This window comes from Leucoraja erinacea, chromosome 21 (assembly GCF_028641065.1).
Source record: "Leucoraja erinacea ecotype New England chromosome 21, Leri_hhj_1, whole genome shotgun sequence".
Lineage (NCBI taxonomy): Eukaryota > Metazoa > Chordata > Chondrichthyes > Rajiformes > Rajidae > Leucoraja > Leucoraja erinaceus.
This window is the reverse complement of record NC_073397.1, coordinates 6,062,806-6,076,226: the sequence shown is the minus strand read 5'-3', so window position 1 is coordinate 6,076,226 and position 13,421 is coordinate 6,062,806. Positions and strand designations below refer to the sequence as shown.

The 13,421-nt window shown below is 41.8% G+C and overlaps 1 protein-coding gene across 3 annotated transcripts in view; it reads left to right on the top strand.

Annotated features, from left to right (window-relative positions):
• The window catches only part of LOC129707191 (engulfment and cell motility protein 2), a 129,158-nt gene that overhangs the window by 84,668 nt on the left and 31,069 nt on the right, over nucleotides 1-13,421 (top strand). For 2 of the 3 annotated variants that reach the window (XM_055652009.1, XM_055652010.1), the window contains 4 exons: nucleotides 1,605-1,683; nucleotides 5,583-5,633; nucleotides 7,351-7,473; nucleotides 10,870-10,998. In XM_055652009.1, coding sequence (XP_055507984.1) covers nucleotides 1,605-1,683; nucleotides 5,583-5,633; nucleotides 7,351-7,473; nucleotides 10,870-10,998 — 382 coding nt within the window. Of the gene's footprint in view, nucleotides 1-1,604; nucleotides 1,684-2,683; nucleotides 2,738-5,582; nucleotides 5,634-7,350; nucleotides 7,474-10,869; nucleotides 10,999-13,421 lie in introns of all 3 variants that reach the window. The other variant, XM_055652011.1, reaches the window with a different exon arrangement.

Genomic DNA, 13,421 nt, shown 5'->3' with positions numbered 1-13,421 from the left:
GTGAAATCCACCTTCTTGGTGCTGTGAACAGAGAGCTTGGTTACCACAATATTAATGTGTCTTTGTACTCCTGCTATACTATCTAGACTGGTGTTTATTAAATCATGCTGCCATTGAAATGTTTCGTAATACCGGATCATCATGTAGTCCAACAATCTCAACCGTTTCTGAACAATCTTTCGCCTTCCTCAACCAAATGTGACTAAAATACAAATTTGATAGTTTTGCTTATTAACTGAATTCCTTGTGACTCCTGTGAATATTAATCTATTATAATTTGAATGCTGCCTCATATCCTTTGGCTGTAATCTAGCCCAAGCAGTGAATATATTTTAAGTAAACCTAGAGAGGTTGAAACTCTGCTCATCCGACTGAAGGAATATAAAGCTCCATTTTTCCATTTGTTGATTCCCAATGAGCAGGGTATTTCCACAAGGTCCTCTGTACGTGAATTTGAGACAGCGCTGTTTCTCTCTTTGCTATTCAACTTAACAATGTTGTTTTTTTACAGTGAGTTTAATGCAGTATAACTTCAAAAGCTCAGAAAAGGACACGCAGTGTGGGAGTAACTCAGCTGGTCGGGCAGCAAACCTAAAGAACATGGATAACTTCAAAAGCTGTTTACAGGAACATATTTGCATGAAATTTGACACTGAGCCAAATTATTAGCGATGAGACAGGTTTTAAGGAGCATCCTAACGATTGTGAGAGAGACGGGGTGGTTTTGGGAAAATCCTACAGTCTGGCATTGAGGTATTACTAGCAATGATAAGTCCAGGAAAACTGCAAATGCAAGAGACCAGAATTTGACGAGCACAGATATATCAAGAATTGTTGGGCTGGAAGTTGCGGAAGAAAATGTGGATAAAGGCCATGGAATAAGTTGAAAGTAATAATTTGAAAGTGTGACTTAAAAATCATGACAATAGCCCCATGGATCACCAGTCATGTTTGTCTATTCACTACATTCTATCAGTACCCTGCTGGTGATCGCTGATGATCCATAAAGTGAATACATGGCCTCATTGTTATGAATTAGGTTAGTTTCCCAATTAGAATATTGGTTCTAATATTTTGTCTTTGTAGAAGCCATTATAATATCTGTAAATGGTCCATTGGGTAGCACTCTTGTCTGGATTCAGAAGATCATGGATTGAAGTGATGTTGCTAAACCAATACTTCAAGCACATGGGCTACTGCATTTTTGAGCTGTTCTCTTTCGAGTGGTATATTGAAGCCCAGCTGGTGTTTGGCGACGTAGAAAATCTTGGGGATTCTCCTAGTTGCCCGGGCTAATATTTTGGTCACCATTATTTTGGGACATTGATATATCTATGTTAGATACCATATTCTCTGTTCTCACAATAACTATGTGTCAAAAGGCTGTATCATTGTTTACGGTGTGCTGCAAGATATACTGAGGTTGTGAAAGACACTTTCTATACTGTAAAAGAAAGGTAGCTGGATGCTTGTCTGCAGTGGTCAGATCAGTAAACGTGTCTTGGCTGGGTTTGATGCTCCCTATACAAAGGAGGGACAATTTGAAAGCACAAGGGTCGATCTGGAATGGCTTAAACATTCTGTACATGCCATTCTCTCTGCAGATCGAACCAGGAGATCCAGACGTATGCAATTGCACTCATCAATGCTTTATTCTTGAAAGCACCAGAGGACCGAAGGCAGGTTGGTCACATTGTGTTTTTCTTCTCTCTCTCTCTGGGTTTTACTGTATGGGTATCTCATTCTCCTGTCTGTAATCTCTACATGTCCCTCCTGTAGCTTGCTTATCCTGTATTGTCATCTGCCTTGGAATGTCGCTTTGCCTTTGTTACTAACCGCGTCTCCTCCGCTGCTCACTATCAACTGAAACCACTCTCCATTTCCAAATGCTCTCGTTTCCAAACTTTCCTTCCGGCAGCAGCAGCTGCTCACACTTGAAAGGCCATTATTCCTAAAGTGCTTGAGGTGACCTTAATTGGGACAAAATGAGATTGCAATTGAGGCATTGGGACAGAGAGCTGAACATCTCAAGGGCCCAAAATGGTAAGAGATGAAAAGGTTTTAGCAGAGAATTCCAGACAATGGAAATGAAGCCACTAATGGTGGAGTGGAGGAAGTGGGGATGAATGACATCACAATTTGAGGAATGCTGAGATCTCAGGTTGTAACACAATTAAAATATAATCTCAACACCCTCAAATCGATGTGCAATGGAAATGGTTTCTTTACCAAGACCTTTGTATTCCTGAATCGTATTTTATCGTTCCTCCCCTACTTTCGTTACCCCAGTTGCTCCTTATAGCGGAAATCACTCGCGCTGACTTAGTGAATCTCTTCTATACCTGACATTCTTTCTTGATGGTAGTTATAGCATATTAATGTAGATTAAAATAATATTCTGATTTCCACATTCCCCTTGTGACACTTGACTATGTTTATTGACCATAAACACACAATGAGTATGCTTATTGACGAACCATGTTGATCCAAATTTAATGGTTTCCCAATCCTGAACTCTCCCTTTTTCAAAAAGAAACTTGTGATCCTCCTCTACGTCTCTTGTGTTCTTTCCTGTCTCTCACATTAACCGCTTGTCTCTTCTTGTTGCTGCTGTAACTCGTGCTGTGTGGATGCGGCCCGTTGGCTTCACAATGTTGCTTGGGGTCTCTGCTATCATCATCAGTCTGTTCTTCCCTCCTCAGAAGGGGAGGATTCTGATCTCCATCTACCTTTGACAGTAAGTAGTGACTTGTGGAGGTAATAGGAAGCGTTGGGACCTTTTGAGGCACTGCCTGTAGGAGGGGAAAGTGGTTTTGTGCTAATTTGTGGATAGTTTGTGATCAAAAGGTTCTTCCTTGAGGTGAACATTCAAGTGCCACAAAAGGCACTGCTTTCTGCTTGTCTTGTTACCTCTAGTGGAATTGAGTTGGTGGCTCTCTGGTATGTGATGTCTGCGACATCAATGCTTTCTTTTAGACACCACACCACAAAGTTTAGTTGTTTAATTCAAATTCCCCACACGAATTACTGGAATTTCCTCCCCTTTCCAGGCTTTCATCCCTGGAAACCAGGAATTTCTATGGATTTTTACATAGATTACAGAGGAACATTTGGCTCTTTGACCTGTATTGCTGTTCCACAAGATGATGGCTGATCTGTCATCTATATGGATATAATTGGCATTCTAAATTCATTTATTTATTCGATTGGTTAACAATTCCCTCGGCCTCCTGCATTAAAATTAACAACTGACTGGCGTCACTGCCTCTTGCTGCCAAAGGATCTGATGAGCCTCTGTCCTCTTTGTATGAATATTGACAGGCAATTTGGCTATGGAATGTGTCAAAACCCAACTGATGATACTAATGGATGGTTCCCATTCCCTGCACAACCCACTGGGTAACAATGATCGATAGGAAGTCTGACTAAACCTTTTCCCCAGCTTGCTCTTGATTTTTTTTTTTTTAAATTCTGAGACACAAGCTTTATAGAGAGTGAGCCTGATATATTTCCCATACTTGGGAAGAGAAGGAAGTGGTGTAGGGGGGTGTAGAGGGGAGATGCAGAGTTAGGCTAAAACGATGGAAGGCTGTGGGTGACCATAAAAACTGCCAGCTTTCCTGGCATTCGTGGAATTAATCTTGCTCCATTGCCACCGTATACCGGGATCTGGATATGATGTTGGCACTCATTCATCACATCAGTCCTGATCTGCTTCAGTTTATGCAGCTCAGTCTCCAACTCACAGATGAAATGGAGAATTACGTGCAATCAAATCCGGGCCCATCCAGTTAGACTACTTGCCTCTGTTCAGAGTGTCTGTGCCAATCTTGTCTCTGGCAATTGCTATCGGCAACAAGCCTGGTGCACTAGGCTCAAGCTGACCACCCTGACACTAGCTTGTAGATCAGAAATCCAATTGTATAATGAGGTGCAATTTATAGATTAGTGGAAAGAAAAAAGAGCTTTTGGTCGGAGCTCAGCGGATCTAACAACTTCAGCGGAAGGAAATGGACAGTCAACGTTTTGGATCGAGATCCATTATCTACACACTGGATGAAGGAACCTGACCTGAAGTGGCAACAATCCATTTCCCTCCATAGATGCTATCTAACCAGCTGAGTTCCTTCCGCAGCTGTTTTTCCTACAGATTCCAGTGTCTGTAGTATTTTGTGCCTTCATAGACTAATGTCTTGGTTCAACTATATCCTACGTTAAATGCTATAAATTCCTCGGATTGGATAGGTGGAAAGTAAATCAGGGAGTTGGTGAACATGTGGTAGAGAACAGGTTACGGAGAAATAACTGGGGGGATAGGACTGATGAAATTGCTCGGAAGGTGGTACAGGCTGAGTGAGTAGCATCCTGTGTTGCAAGAAATTATGACAATTATAGATTTACAGAATCAAATGAGAATTTTGCATCTGTTGTGACGAAAATATGGAGGGACATTTCCTGATGTGGTTTAAAAAAGGGACGCCATAAATGTGTGCTAAAAGCTTGCAACAGAATGCCGAAAGATTGTGATAAGCAAACTATGACGTAAAATGAGCTCATTCAAACCAAAAAGACATTAGACCGTTCTAAATGGATCTTTGGAGAAATGGAGTTACCCATTAGTTGTACAACCACAAACAAATTAAGTGAGAACTAGTGAACAAGGTACAAGAAAAATAAGGGAATTTTTTGATAACCATCGTGAATACACAGGGACCAAAAGTTGCTATGTAGTTTTATAAACCTTTTGTTGATCCAGGTACTTGCTGGTTAATTCTGGACTCTCACAGGAAGGATAAATTGGACACGGAGGCTGGTTGAATGAAGAGGATTAGGTGCAGATGCAAGATTTTAATCTGTTTGAGAAGAGACAATTAATGGAGAGTATAATTAAGTTGTTTTGACTGATTAATGAAGTTGATAGATAGGAAGGTGGGCTGTACATTGGTAAAAGAGCATTTCTTTATACATGTATGGCGTGAGATTATCACCAGCAAGACTAACATGTATTTGCCTTTACTAATTCTCATCACATGTTGCCATCTTGAGGTGCAGTATTTCGGCTTGATCTGTTCCCACAGTGATGTTCAGTATAGGTTTAGAATCAGCAATGGTATTTTTTTTTCACACAGAGGAATGGAGACCTCAAAAAATTATTTAGAGAATAGAACCGAGAACTGGATGAAGTTAACACGCAGATCAAGGGAGATCCATTTGACTAGTGGAACAAGCTGGATGCCGGAATAACATGCTCCTAATCTTTTATTCTAGCTGCAGATTTAAAATTACCTTTAAACCAGTGAAGCAATGTGAGATGTGCTGTTTCAAGATATCAAACGTTTCCTGTAGGTGGTGCACTAGTCCAGCCTAAGGCCTGAGATGTGGTTTACACTACTGATGTAGAAAAGAGAAATTGCAGATGCTGGTTTACAAAAATAGACACACAGTAACTCAGTGGGTCAGGCAGCATCTCCAGAGAACATGGATGGGTGACATTTTGACCTAAAACAACATTTTTGCCATGCTGCTGTTGAATTTTGGTATCCAAGTGAAATCTGTGTCTGAATCCTGCTTTGTTTCCACAGGAAATGTCCAATGTCCTGGCACAGAAGCAGCTACGGTCCATAATATTAAATGTAAGTTCAGTGATTGGCAAGAAGTCAATTGAGTTCAGATATTTTAACAAGGGTAAAATCTGTTTCATTTCCAAGATGGACACATAACCATATCAATTTGGGGATAATGGGCAACTGTCTCACATTAGAGTAATAGGTGACTCCTGTGTGGGAAGCAACTGCAAATACTGGTTTAAACTGAAGATAGAGACCAAAAGTTGGAGTAACTCAGCAGGTCAGACAACATCTCTGGAGAAAAGGAGTAAGTGACGTTTCGGGTCGAGAACCTTCTTCAGACGGTCTCTGTCTGAAGAAGGTCTCGGCCCAATACGTCACATATTCCTTTTCTCCAGAGATGCTGTCTGACCTGCTGAGTTACTCCAGTTTTTTGTGCTAATAATGGATAACTCCTCCTTGGAACAGTACAACAGTGGTCAGAGAACAATGGCTGAAATCCTCTAGGAGGTTGAAGATTTAATTTTAATTTTAATTTTTTTTAAAACACAGTAAAAATGACTTTAAAGGAGGTTCATTGAATTGACTCAGTGATGTGAAACAAGTTATCCTGAACTCATTTGGCCCATTGTTACTCGATCCCACAATAAATGCTTGATTCTTTATTTTCATCTAAGATCATCTAAGAGGCAGTCATACCCCCATCCATATAAACGGGACTGAGGTGGAGCGCGTCTCCAGCTATAAATTCCTTGGAGTACACATCTTGGAGGATTTGTCCTGGTCCCCCAACACCTCCAAGCTGATCAAAAAGGCACAGCAGCGCCTTTACTTCCTGAGGAGGCTCAAGAAAGCCCACCTGTCCCCCCGGATCCTGACCAACTTTTACCGCTGTACCATAGAGAGTATCCTGACCGCCTGCTTCACGGTATGGTACAGCAGCTGCACTGCTGCGGACAGGAAGGCACTACAACGGGTGGTGAAAACCGCGCAGCACATCATCGGTGCCCCGCTCCCTGCCATGGATGCCCTCCACCGAAAACGGTGTCTGAGACGGGCTGGGAAGATCATCAAAGACCCCTCACACCCCAACCATGGACTGTTTGCCCTCCTCCCATCAGGGAGGCGGTACAGGAGCCTCAGGCCATGTACTAGTAGGATGAGGAACAGCTTCTACAATAATGCAATTACATTGCTGAACTCGGAGTCCCGCCGATAGATTTCTCCGGTCCCTCCGTCCCCATTGTTTAATTATTCTGTATTTTTTGATTATTCTGTATCTTCTCTCTTTCTATTTTTTTTTTATTTCTTTATGCACAACTACTACGGACTGACGCAAAACTGCATTTCGTTGTACTCATACTTGTATTTGTGCGATGACATTAAATTTGAATTGAATTGAATTCTCTCCAACTAGTGGTGGTCAATAATTATTAGTTCGGAGGCATTGTTAATGTGAAGAATGAATGGTTAGAAAACCTGACTCCTGTGGGTGCAGCTTTATCTATGCTGGTAAATATGCAGTTCTGATGGAAATATAACTGGCCATTACAAACTCTTTATTTAGACTGGTTTGACTTGGAAACTATTTTCAGTAGATCCAAGATTATTGAATCGTAGATGAATTTTTCAGTCGCGAATAACATATTGTGTTTATTCATTGTCAAATATGACGTCAAGGGTTTTTCAGGACTGGGGTGTGCTCTGTGAAGAGTCTGCCTCTTGTACAATATTTTGTAACAGAGTAAGTACTGTAAAGAACCTTTGCGTTTCCTTTCTGCAGCATATTATTCGAGGAAATCGTGCAATAAAAACAGAAATGGCCCATCAACTTTACGTCCTTCAAGTTTTAACATTCAATCTGCTGGAGGAGCGAATGATGACCAAGATGGACCCTCAGGATCAGGTCAGTGATTGATTTCATAATTAGGCTTGGTCTTACTGTTTTCCTGCCATTCTGTATGTTTTTTCTCTCTTGCATTGTTTTGTGTTTATTTGTCTATGAGCTAGAGCCTCTCACTTTGTGGGCGCATATAGTGTACGAGATGGTTTACTGCTTTGCATGTATATGTGAACGTATCTTTAATTATAGTTCCTCACCTGATCTGTGATCCTGTTGCAATCCTAAACAACTGTATGGCATGTCAGCTCTGAATATGGGTTCAATTCTCAAGTGGTGATTGAATCAATGACTGTGACATGTAAATGTGGTCCTAATGATGTGGTTGAGCAAAAATTTTAAAACTAGATGATGGAAATCTGAAACTAAACGGGCATTGCTGGAAGCACTCAACAGGTTAGATGGCATCTAGATGGAAAGATGAAAACAGTTAACAATTTGGGTCCAAGGTCCAAAGTTAGAAGTGAGATTGCAGAGCTGGCCTGTTTTAATGCAGATGGAGGTGGTTGAATTCCAAATTGAGACTGGCAGGCTGCAGTTGCACAGAGGAAAGATGAAGTGTTCTTCCTCAAGCTTACTTTGGACCTTGTTGGGAATTGGAGGAAGCCACAGTCAGATCGGTGGTAGTGGGATGGGTTTGTCCCATAAAGTTCTGTGTTTGTCCACTTCTGGTGTGGGAGCAAGGAATACTGTGGGTGGGAGATGGGGTGCCGGTGCTGGGAATGGAGAAGGGTGGGGCTGGTGTTTGGGGTTCGTGACCTTTGGTGCTGGGGGAGGGGGAAAGAAGATCAACGACCTGAAGCATCAGCTCGGTTTCTCTCCCCATGGAACATTTTCTGTTTTTAATTCAGATATGCAGCAACTACTGCGTTCTGCACCTCACAATTCCACAGCCTCGCTCTATTCACACCTTCCCCTAGACAGATGAGTTGCCATTAAGAAGCCTGCAGCACCCTCCCCGTTTGACCCAACCTATATCATCCATTTTCTCTAGGTTTCTACCAATGACAGACATTTGTTCTCCCCACCCCTATCACTTCTCAGCAACTTAAAATATGCCTGTTTTTTTTTTTTAACGTTTTAACGTTAACTCTGTTTCACTTTCCACTGGCCTGTATTTGGTTTCTCCGATGTCGAGGAATATCAGCAGAGTTGGTGTTTTGTGTTGATTATTTTTATATGGTCAAGTGTCATCTGGCAGTCATGCTTCTCCCTCCACAAATGCGGACTGGCTGAGTAACTTTGGCAGGTCCAAGCTCCCCCTTCAGCTCACGCTCCCCCTTACGCTGCTGGGGCTGACATTGAGGTGGTGCAGACATATAAATACCTTGGAGTGCACCTTGATAACAAACTGGACTGGTCTGTCAACTCTGACTCCCTCTACAAAAAAGGCCAGAGCAGACTCTTTCTCCTCAGAAGGCTCAAATCCTTCAATGTGTGTAATGACATGCTGCACATGTTCTACAACACTGGGTTGCAAGTGTTATTTTCTACGCTGTTGTCTGCTGGGGCAACAGCACTAGTGAAAAAAACAACAAGAAGCTGGTCAAACTGGTTAAACGAGCTAGCTCAGTGCTGGAGGGGAGAGTAGACTCTGGGATGGATGTGCTTGAGAGGCGTATGAGGCACAAGGTGCAGGTCATCCTGAAAAACCCCGGGCATCCCCTCCATGTAATTCTGGAGAGTCAAAAGAGCACTCGGAACAACAACCAGCTCCTCTCCCTGCCCTGTAGAACGGAGCGGTTCAGGAGATCCTTCACCCCTGCAGCCATTAGATTTTATAATTCAGACCGCTAGGCTGTAGGGGGATGCATTTTTGCAATTTTTAATTTTTAATTGTTAATTATTGGTCTTTTTAAGTATTTATTGCTCTCAGGTAGTGTCCACAGTGTATTCTATGTATTTTCTGTCTGCGTTTGTTTTGAATCTGTGGGTTGTTGGTTGGGGGCTTCTGGACATCTGAATTTCCGTGAGGGGATCAATAAAGTATTTATTATTATTATTATTATTATTTCCAGCATTTTCTGCTTTTATTTCAGATTTGCAGCATGAGCAATTAGTTGCTTATTTTCTTCCTTCAAAGATGCAATATTTTTTTTTACAGTTCCAAAGGCATCCTTTGTCAATCTCCTCCACACGCGTTCTGGTGTAATCAGTCTTTTCTCTAAACTGGTGACTGGAACTGTGTACAAAACTCCAGCTGTGATCCGATGAGTGCTGTTTGTGGTTCTCGCTTCACCTCCCTGCTCTTGCATTCCTTTGCTTCAGTCTATGAAAGAAAGGAATCATTGGAGCTGCAGGCTGACAGGTTTCCAGGCCTTCACAAACTTCTTTCTTGGTTTTGGTAGAAGTGGCAAGTGATACAGTTCATTCCCACAAATTGGGAAGGTTCCATTGGATTTAATAATTAAAAATGTAACTCCTATATTCAAAGAAAAAAGGAAGGAGACAAAGCAGGAAGCTGCACGCCAGTTAGCTTAACATTTTCATTGGAAACATATTAGAAACTATAATTAAGGGTGTTATGGCTGAGCAGTTAAAGTTGAAAGACAATCAGAAAAAGTCAACCTTTCATCAGAACCTGCATGGTATTTGCAGTGTTTTCTGTTTTTCGAAGGAGGACATAAGGAGGCTGAACAATAGGGAGAACAAGAATCTATTAAATGAATGTGAGAAAATGTGGAATTGTCCTCTATGATAGGAAAAACAAAGCAAGTATATTATCAAAATGGTGAGGGATTACCAAGCTTGAGATGCAGAGATCTCAGGAAAAGTCACTACAGTTTAATGGGAGTGTGGAACTGATATGACTATCAGGTCATCCATGACCTTATTAAATGGTGGAGCACACTCGAGGTGCTAAAGAGCCTGTTCTTGTTCCCAATTTGTATGTCCATATAAATATCTTTAACTGCTTTATCTTCCTGTCCTGTTACCTTATAAGAATGTGTTTGTCCGCTCAGGTCCTTTGTCCTCCACACTTCTCTGTCCACCCAATTACTGTATATTTAATTGTTGTGAATTTCACTTATCTTGATTAAATTCCATTTCATATTTCTCTGCCCAACTGAGCAGATCATCTATATCTTCCAGCAGTCTAAAGCTTTTTTCCGCTTGGCTTATTTTTCCCTTTTCGACCGTTGTTTGAACCTGGGACACCATCGTGCAGTGAACTTTGCCTTGATATCTGTAATCTGTTTATATCCATATTTTGACTTTACTGTTTTTGCCACCATTGCATTCTTTTCTCTGAGAGTTGTCTTGTCCTTGCACTAACTGCATGCATCTGTGTTTGTTGTCCAGGTCTCCTGTTGCAAATGGAGACGACTCGCGTTACAAATGTTTACTGTCCCAGCCTGCGTTAGATCCACCATTACATACTTTCCTTTTTTTGTTTTGCAGTCACAAAGGGACATAATTTTTGAACTTCGAAAAATTGCCTTTGATGCTGAATATGATCCAAACAGCAGTAGCAGCCTTGAGAAGCGCAAAGCCATGTATGCAAGGGATTATAAAATGCTGGGATTCATGGTACGTACAGTAATTGGAGTATCTGATGCACGATGACATAGTGTCTTTCCCACAATAACAACTCCATTAAGATCTGAAGTTGAGAATTAATACCAAGCTATGCAGTTTTGGTCACCCAGCTATAGGAAGGACATCCACCAGCTGGAAAAGGTGCAGAAAAGATTCACAACAATGTTCCTGGGGTTGGAGGGCTTAAGTTCTAAGGAGAATAAGTTAGGTCTTTATTCTCTGGAGCGCAGAAGGTTAAGGGGGGACTTGATAGAGGTCTTTAAAATGATGAGAGGGATAGACAGAGTTGATGTGGACAAGCTTTTCCCTTTGAGAATAGGGAAGATTCAAACAAGAGGACATGACTTCAGAATTAAGGGACAGAAGTTTAGGGGTAATATGAGGGGGAACTTCTTTACTCAGAGAGTGGTAACGGTGTGGAATGAGCTTCCAATGGAAGTGGTGGAGGCAGGTTCATTGGTATCATTTAAAAATAAATTGGATAGGCATATGGATGAGAAGGGAATGGAGGGTTATGGTATGAGTGCAGGCAGGTGGGACTAAGGGGAAAAAAAAGTTGTTCGGCACGGACTTGTAGGGCCGAGATGGCCTGTTTCCGTGCTGTAATTGTTATATGGTTATATGGAGAGACTAGATAGACTAGAACTTTTTTCCTGGAGCAAGGATGGTTGAAGCGTGACTGTATAAAGATAAAATCATGAGGGACCTTCAGATACGGTCACAATCTATTTCCCAGGTAGGAGAGTCTAAAACTAGAGGACATCGTTTCAAGGTGAGAGGAGAATGATTTAATGGGACCTCAGGGGCAACTTTTTCTCACAGTGGGTGATGGGTATAAAGAACGAGCTACAGTTCCAGAGGCAGGTACAATTACAAAGTTTAAAAGACATTTAGGCAAGAACATGAGAGAAAATGTTTGGAGAGGTATGGGCCAAATGCAGGCAAATGGGGCTAGCTCAGCCAAACATCCTGGTTGGCATGGACAATTTGAGACATAGGGCCTGTTTCTGTGACTTTTCTTAAAAGCAAGTTACCAGCTACTAGCAAGTTGCACAATCGGAATCGTTTTTGTTTGTATCCGTGCAGAGGTACGTTTGGAGGCACACACTTAATGCAGTCTAAAAATCACTTGTTCACTCTCCCCTCACCGCCTGCCTGAAATGTCTCGTGCATATACTAACATGCACAATGATGAGAACTTTGCAGCGTTGTGGCCTTGTGACCTCCCATTTCAAATGAAGCAAAGTTGTAGTAGCTGAAAGTGGGAACATTCACGGCAAATGATGCATTCCAAATCAGTGCCAGGATAATAGCCCATTTGTAATTGGCTTCCTGCTCCACCAAACCGGACACATCCCAGCAGGTGCTCATCGTAAATCTCCTCCTCCCTATCTTAACCCAGGAACACAGTTGACAGCCTGACTGTTTTGCTGCCTCTTTGTTGTTCCCACTGTTAAATTGTTGTCACTGTGTCATTGAGCTGCACATTTCTGGTTACAAGCTGCGTTGGTTGGCACTGATTCAAACTCTTCCCCTACCCCTTGCCAACGTTCCCCTTTGTCTTGAAATTATGTGTCTCTTGCCCGTCTACAATTCACTGAAAGCCCTTCACACTTCGAGTAGTGACAGACAATTCTGTAAAAGGAAATTACATTTGAGGTTAATGCTGTCCTCCACCCAACCTCCTCGTAAAATCACTTTCTAACACTAAGTGGTTATGAAAGAGCCAACACGCCATCTTTTTTTAAATATTACTCCAGTAACGTCCAATTAACTTGTGGGTAGATTGCTTGCTTTTTTGACCACTTGCTGTTTGTTCCCAAAACAGTTTTGCCCACAGCAAATCAATATGAAATACTGGACATCTATTTATTCCTGTAACTGTAGATGAACAGCAACAAACAGGAAGAGATTCATCGCTCTATTTAGCCTGTCCCTTATTGTGATGGTTAATGTGCACATCCCCATTGGTACCCAGAGCCTGGGAGAGGCAGCGACTCAGTTAGAAGCCCAGACCAGTCGTAGAAAGTGTTAACCAACCAAAATGAGTCCAGAGCGTTGTAGCTGTAAATGTGTAAAGCAGTAGTTATCGGCTAATCTCCGGATAACTGCATTTTGTTGTCTCTGTACTGTACACTGACAATGACAAGTTGAATCTGAATCTGAATCTGAATAAGCCACGCATTTACAGAAGTTCATGAATTGTCATCCAAGAGTGTATTTTTTGGAAATGGTTCTTTTGAAGTGGTACAGCGGTTTAGTTGCTGCTGCACAGCGCAAGTAACCCGGTTTCGATCCTGACTACGGGTGCTGTCTGTACGGAATTTATACATTCTCTCTGTGACCCCGTGGGTTTACTCCAGGTGCTTAGGTTACATCCCACATTCCAAAGACGAGCAGGTTAGAAAGTTAAT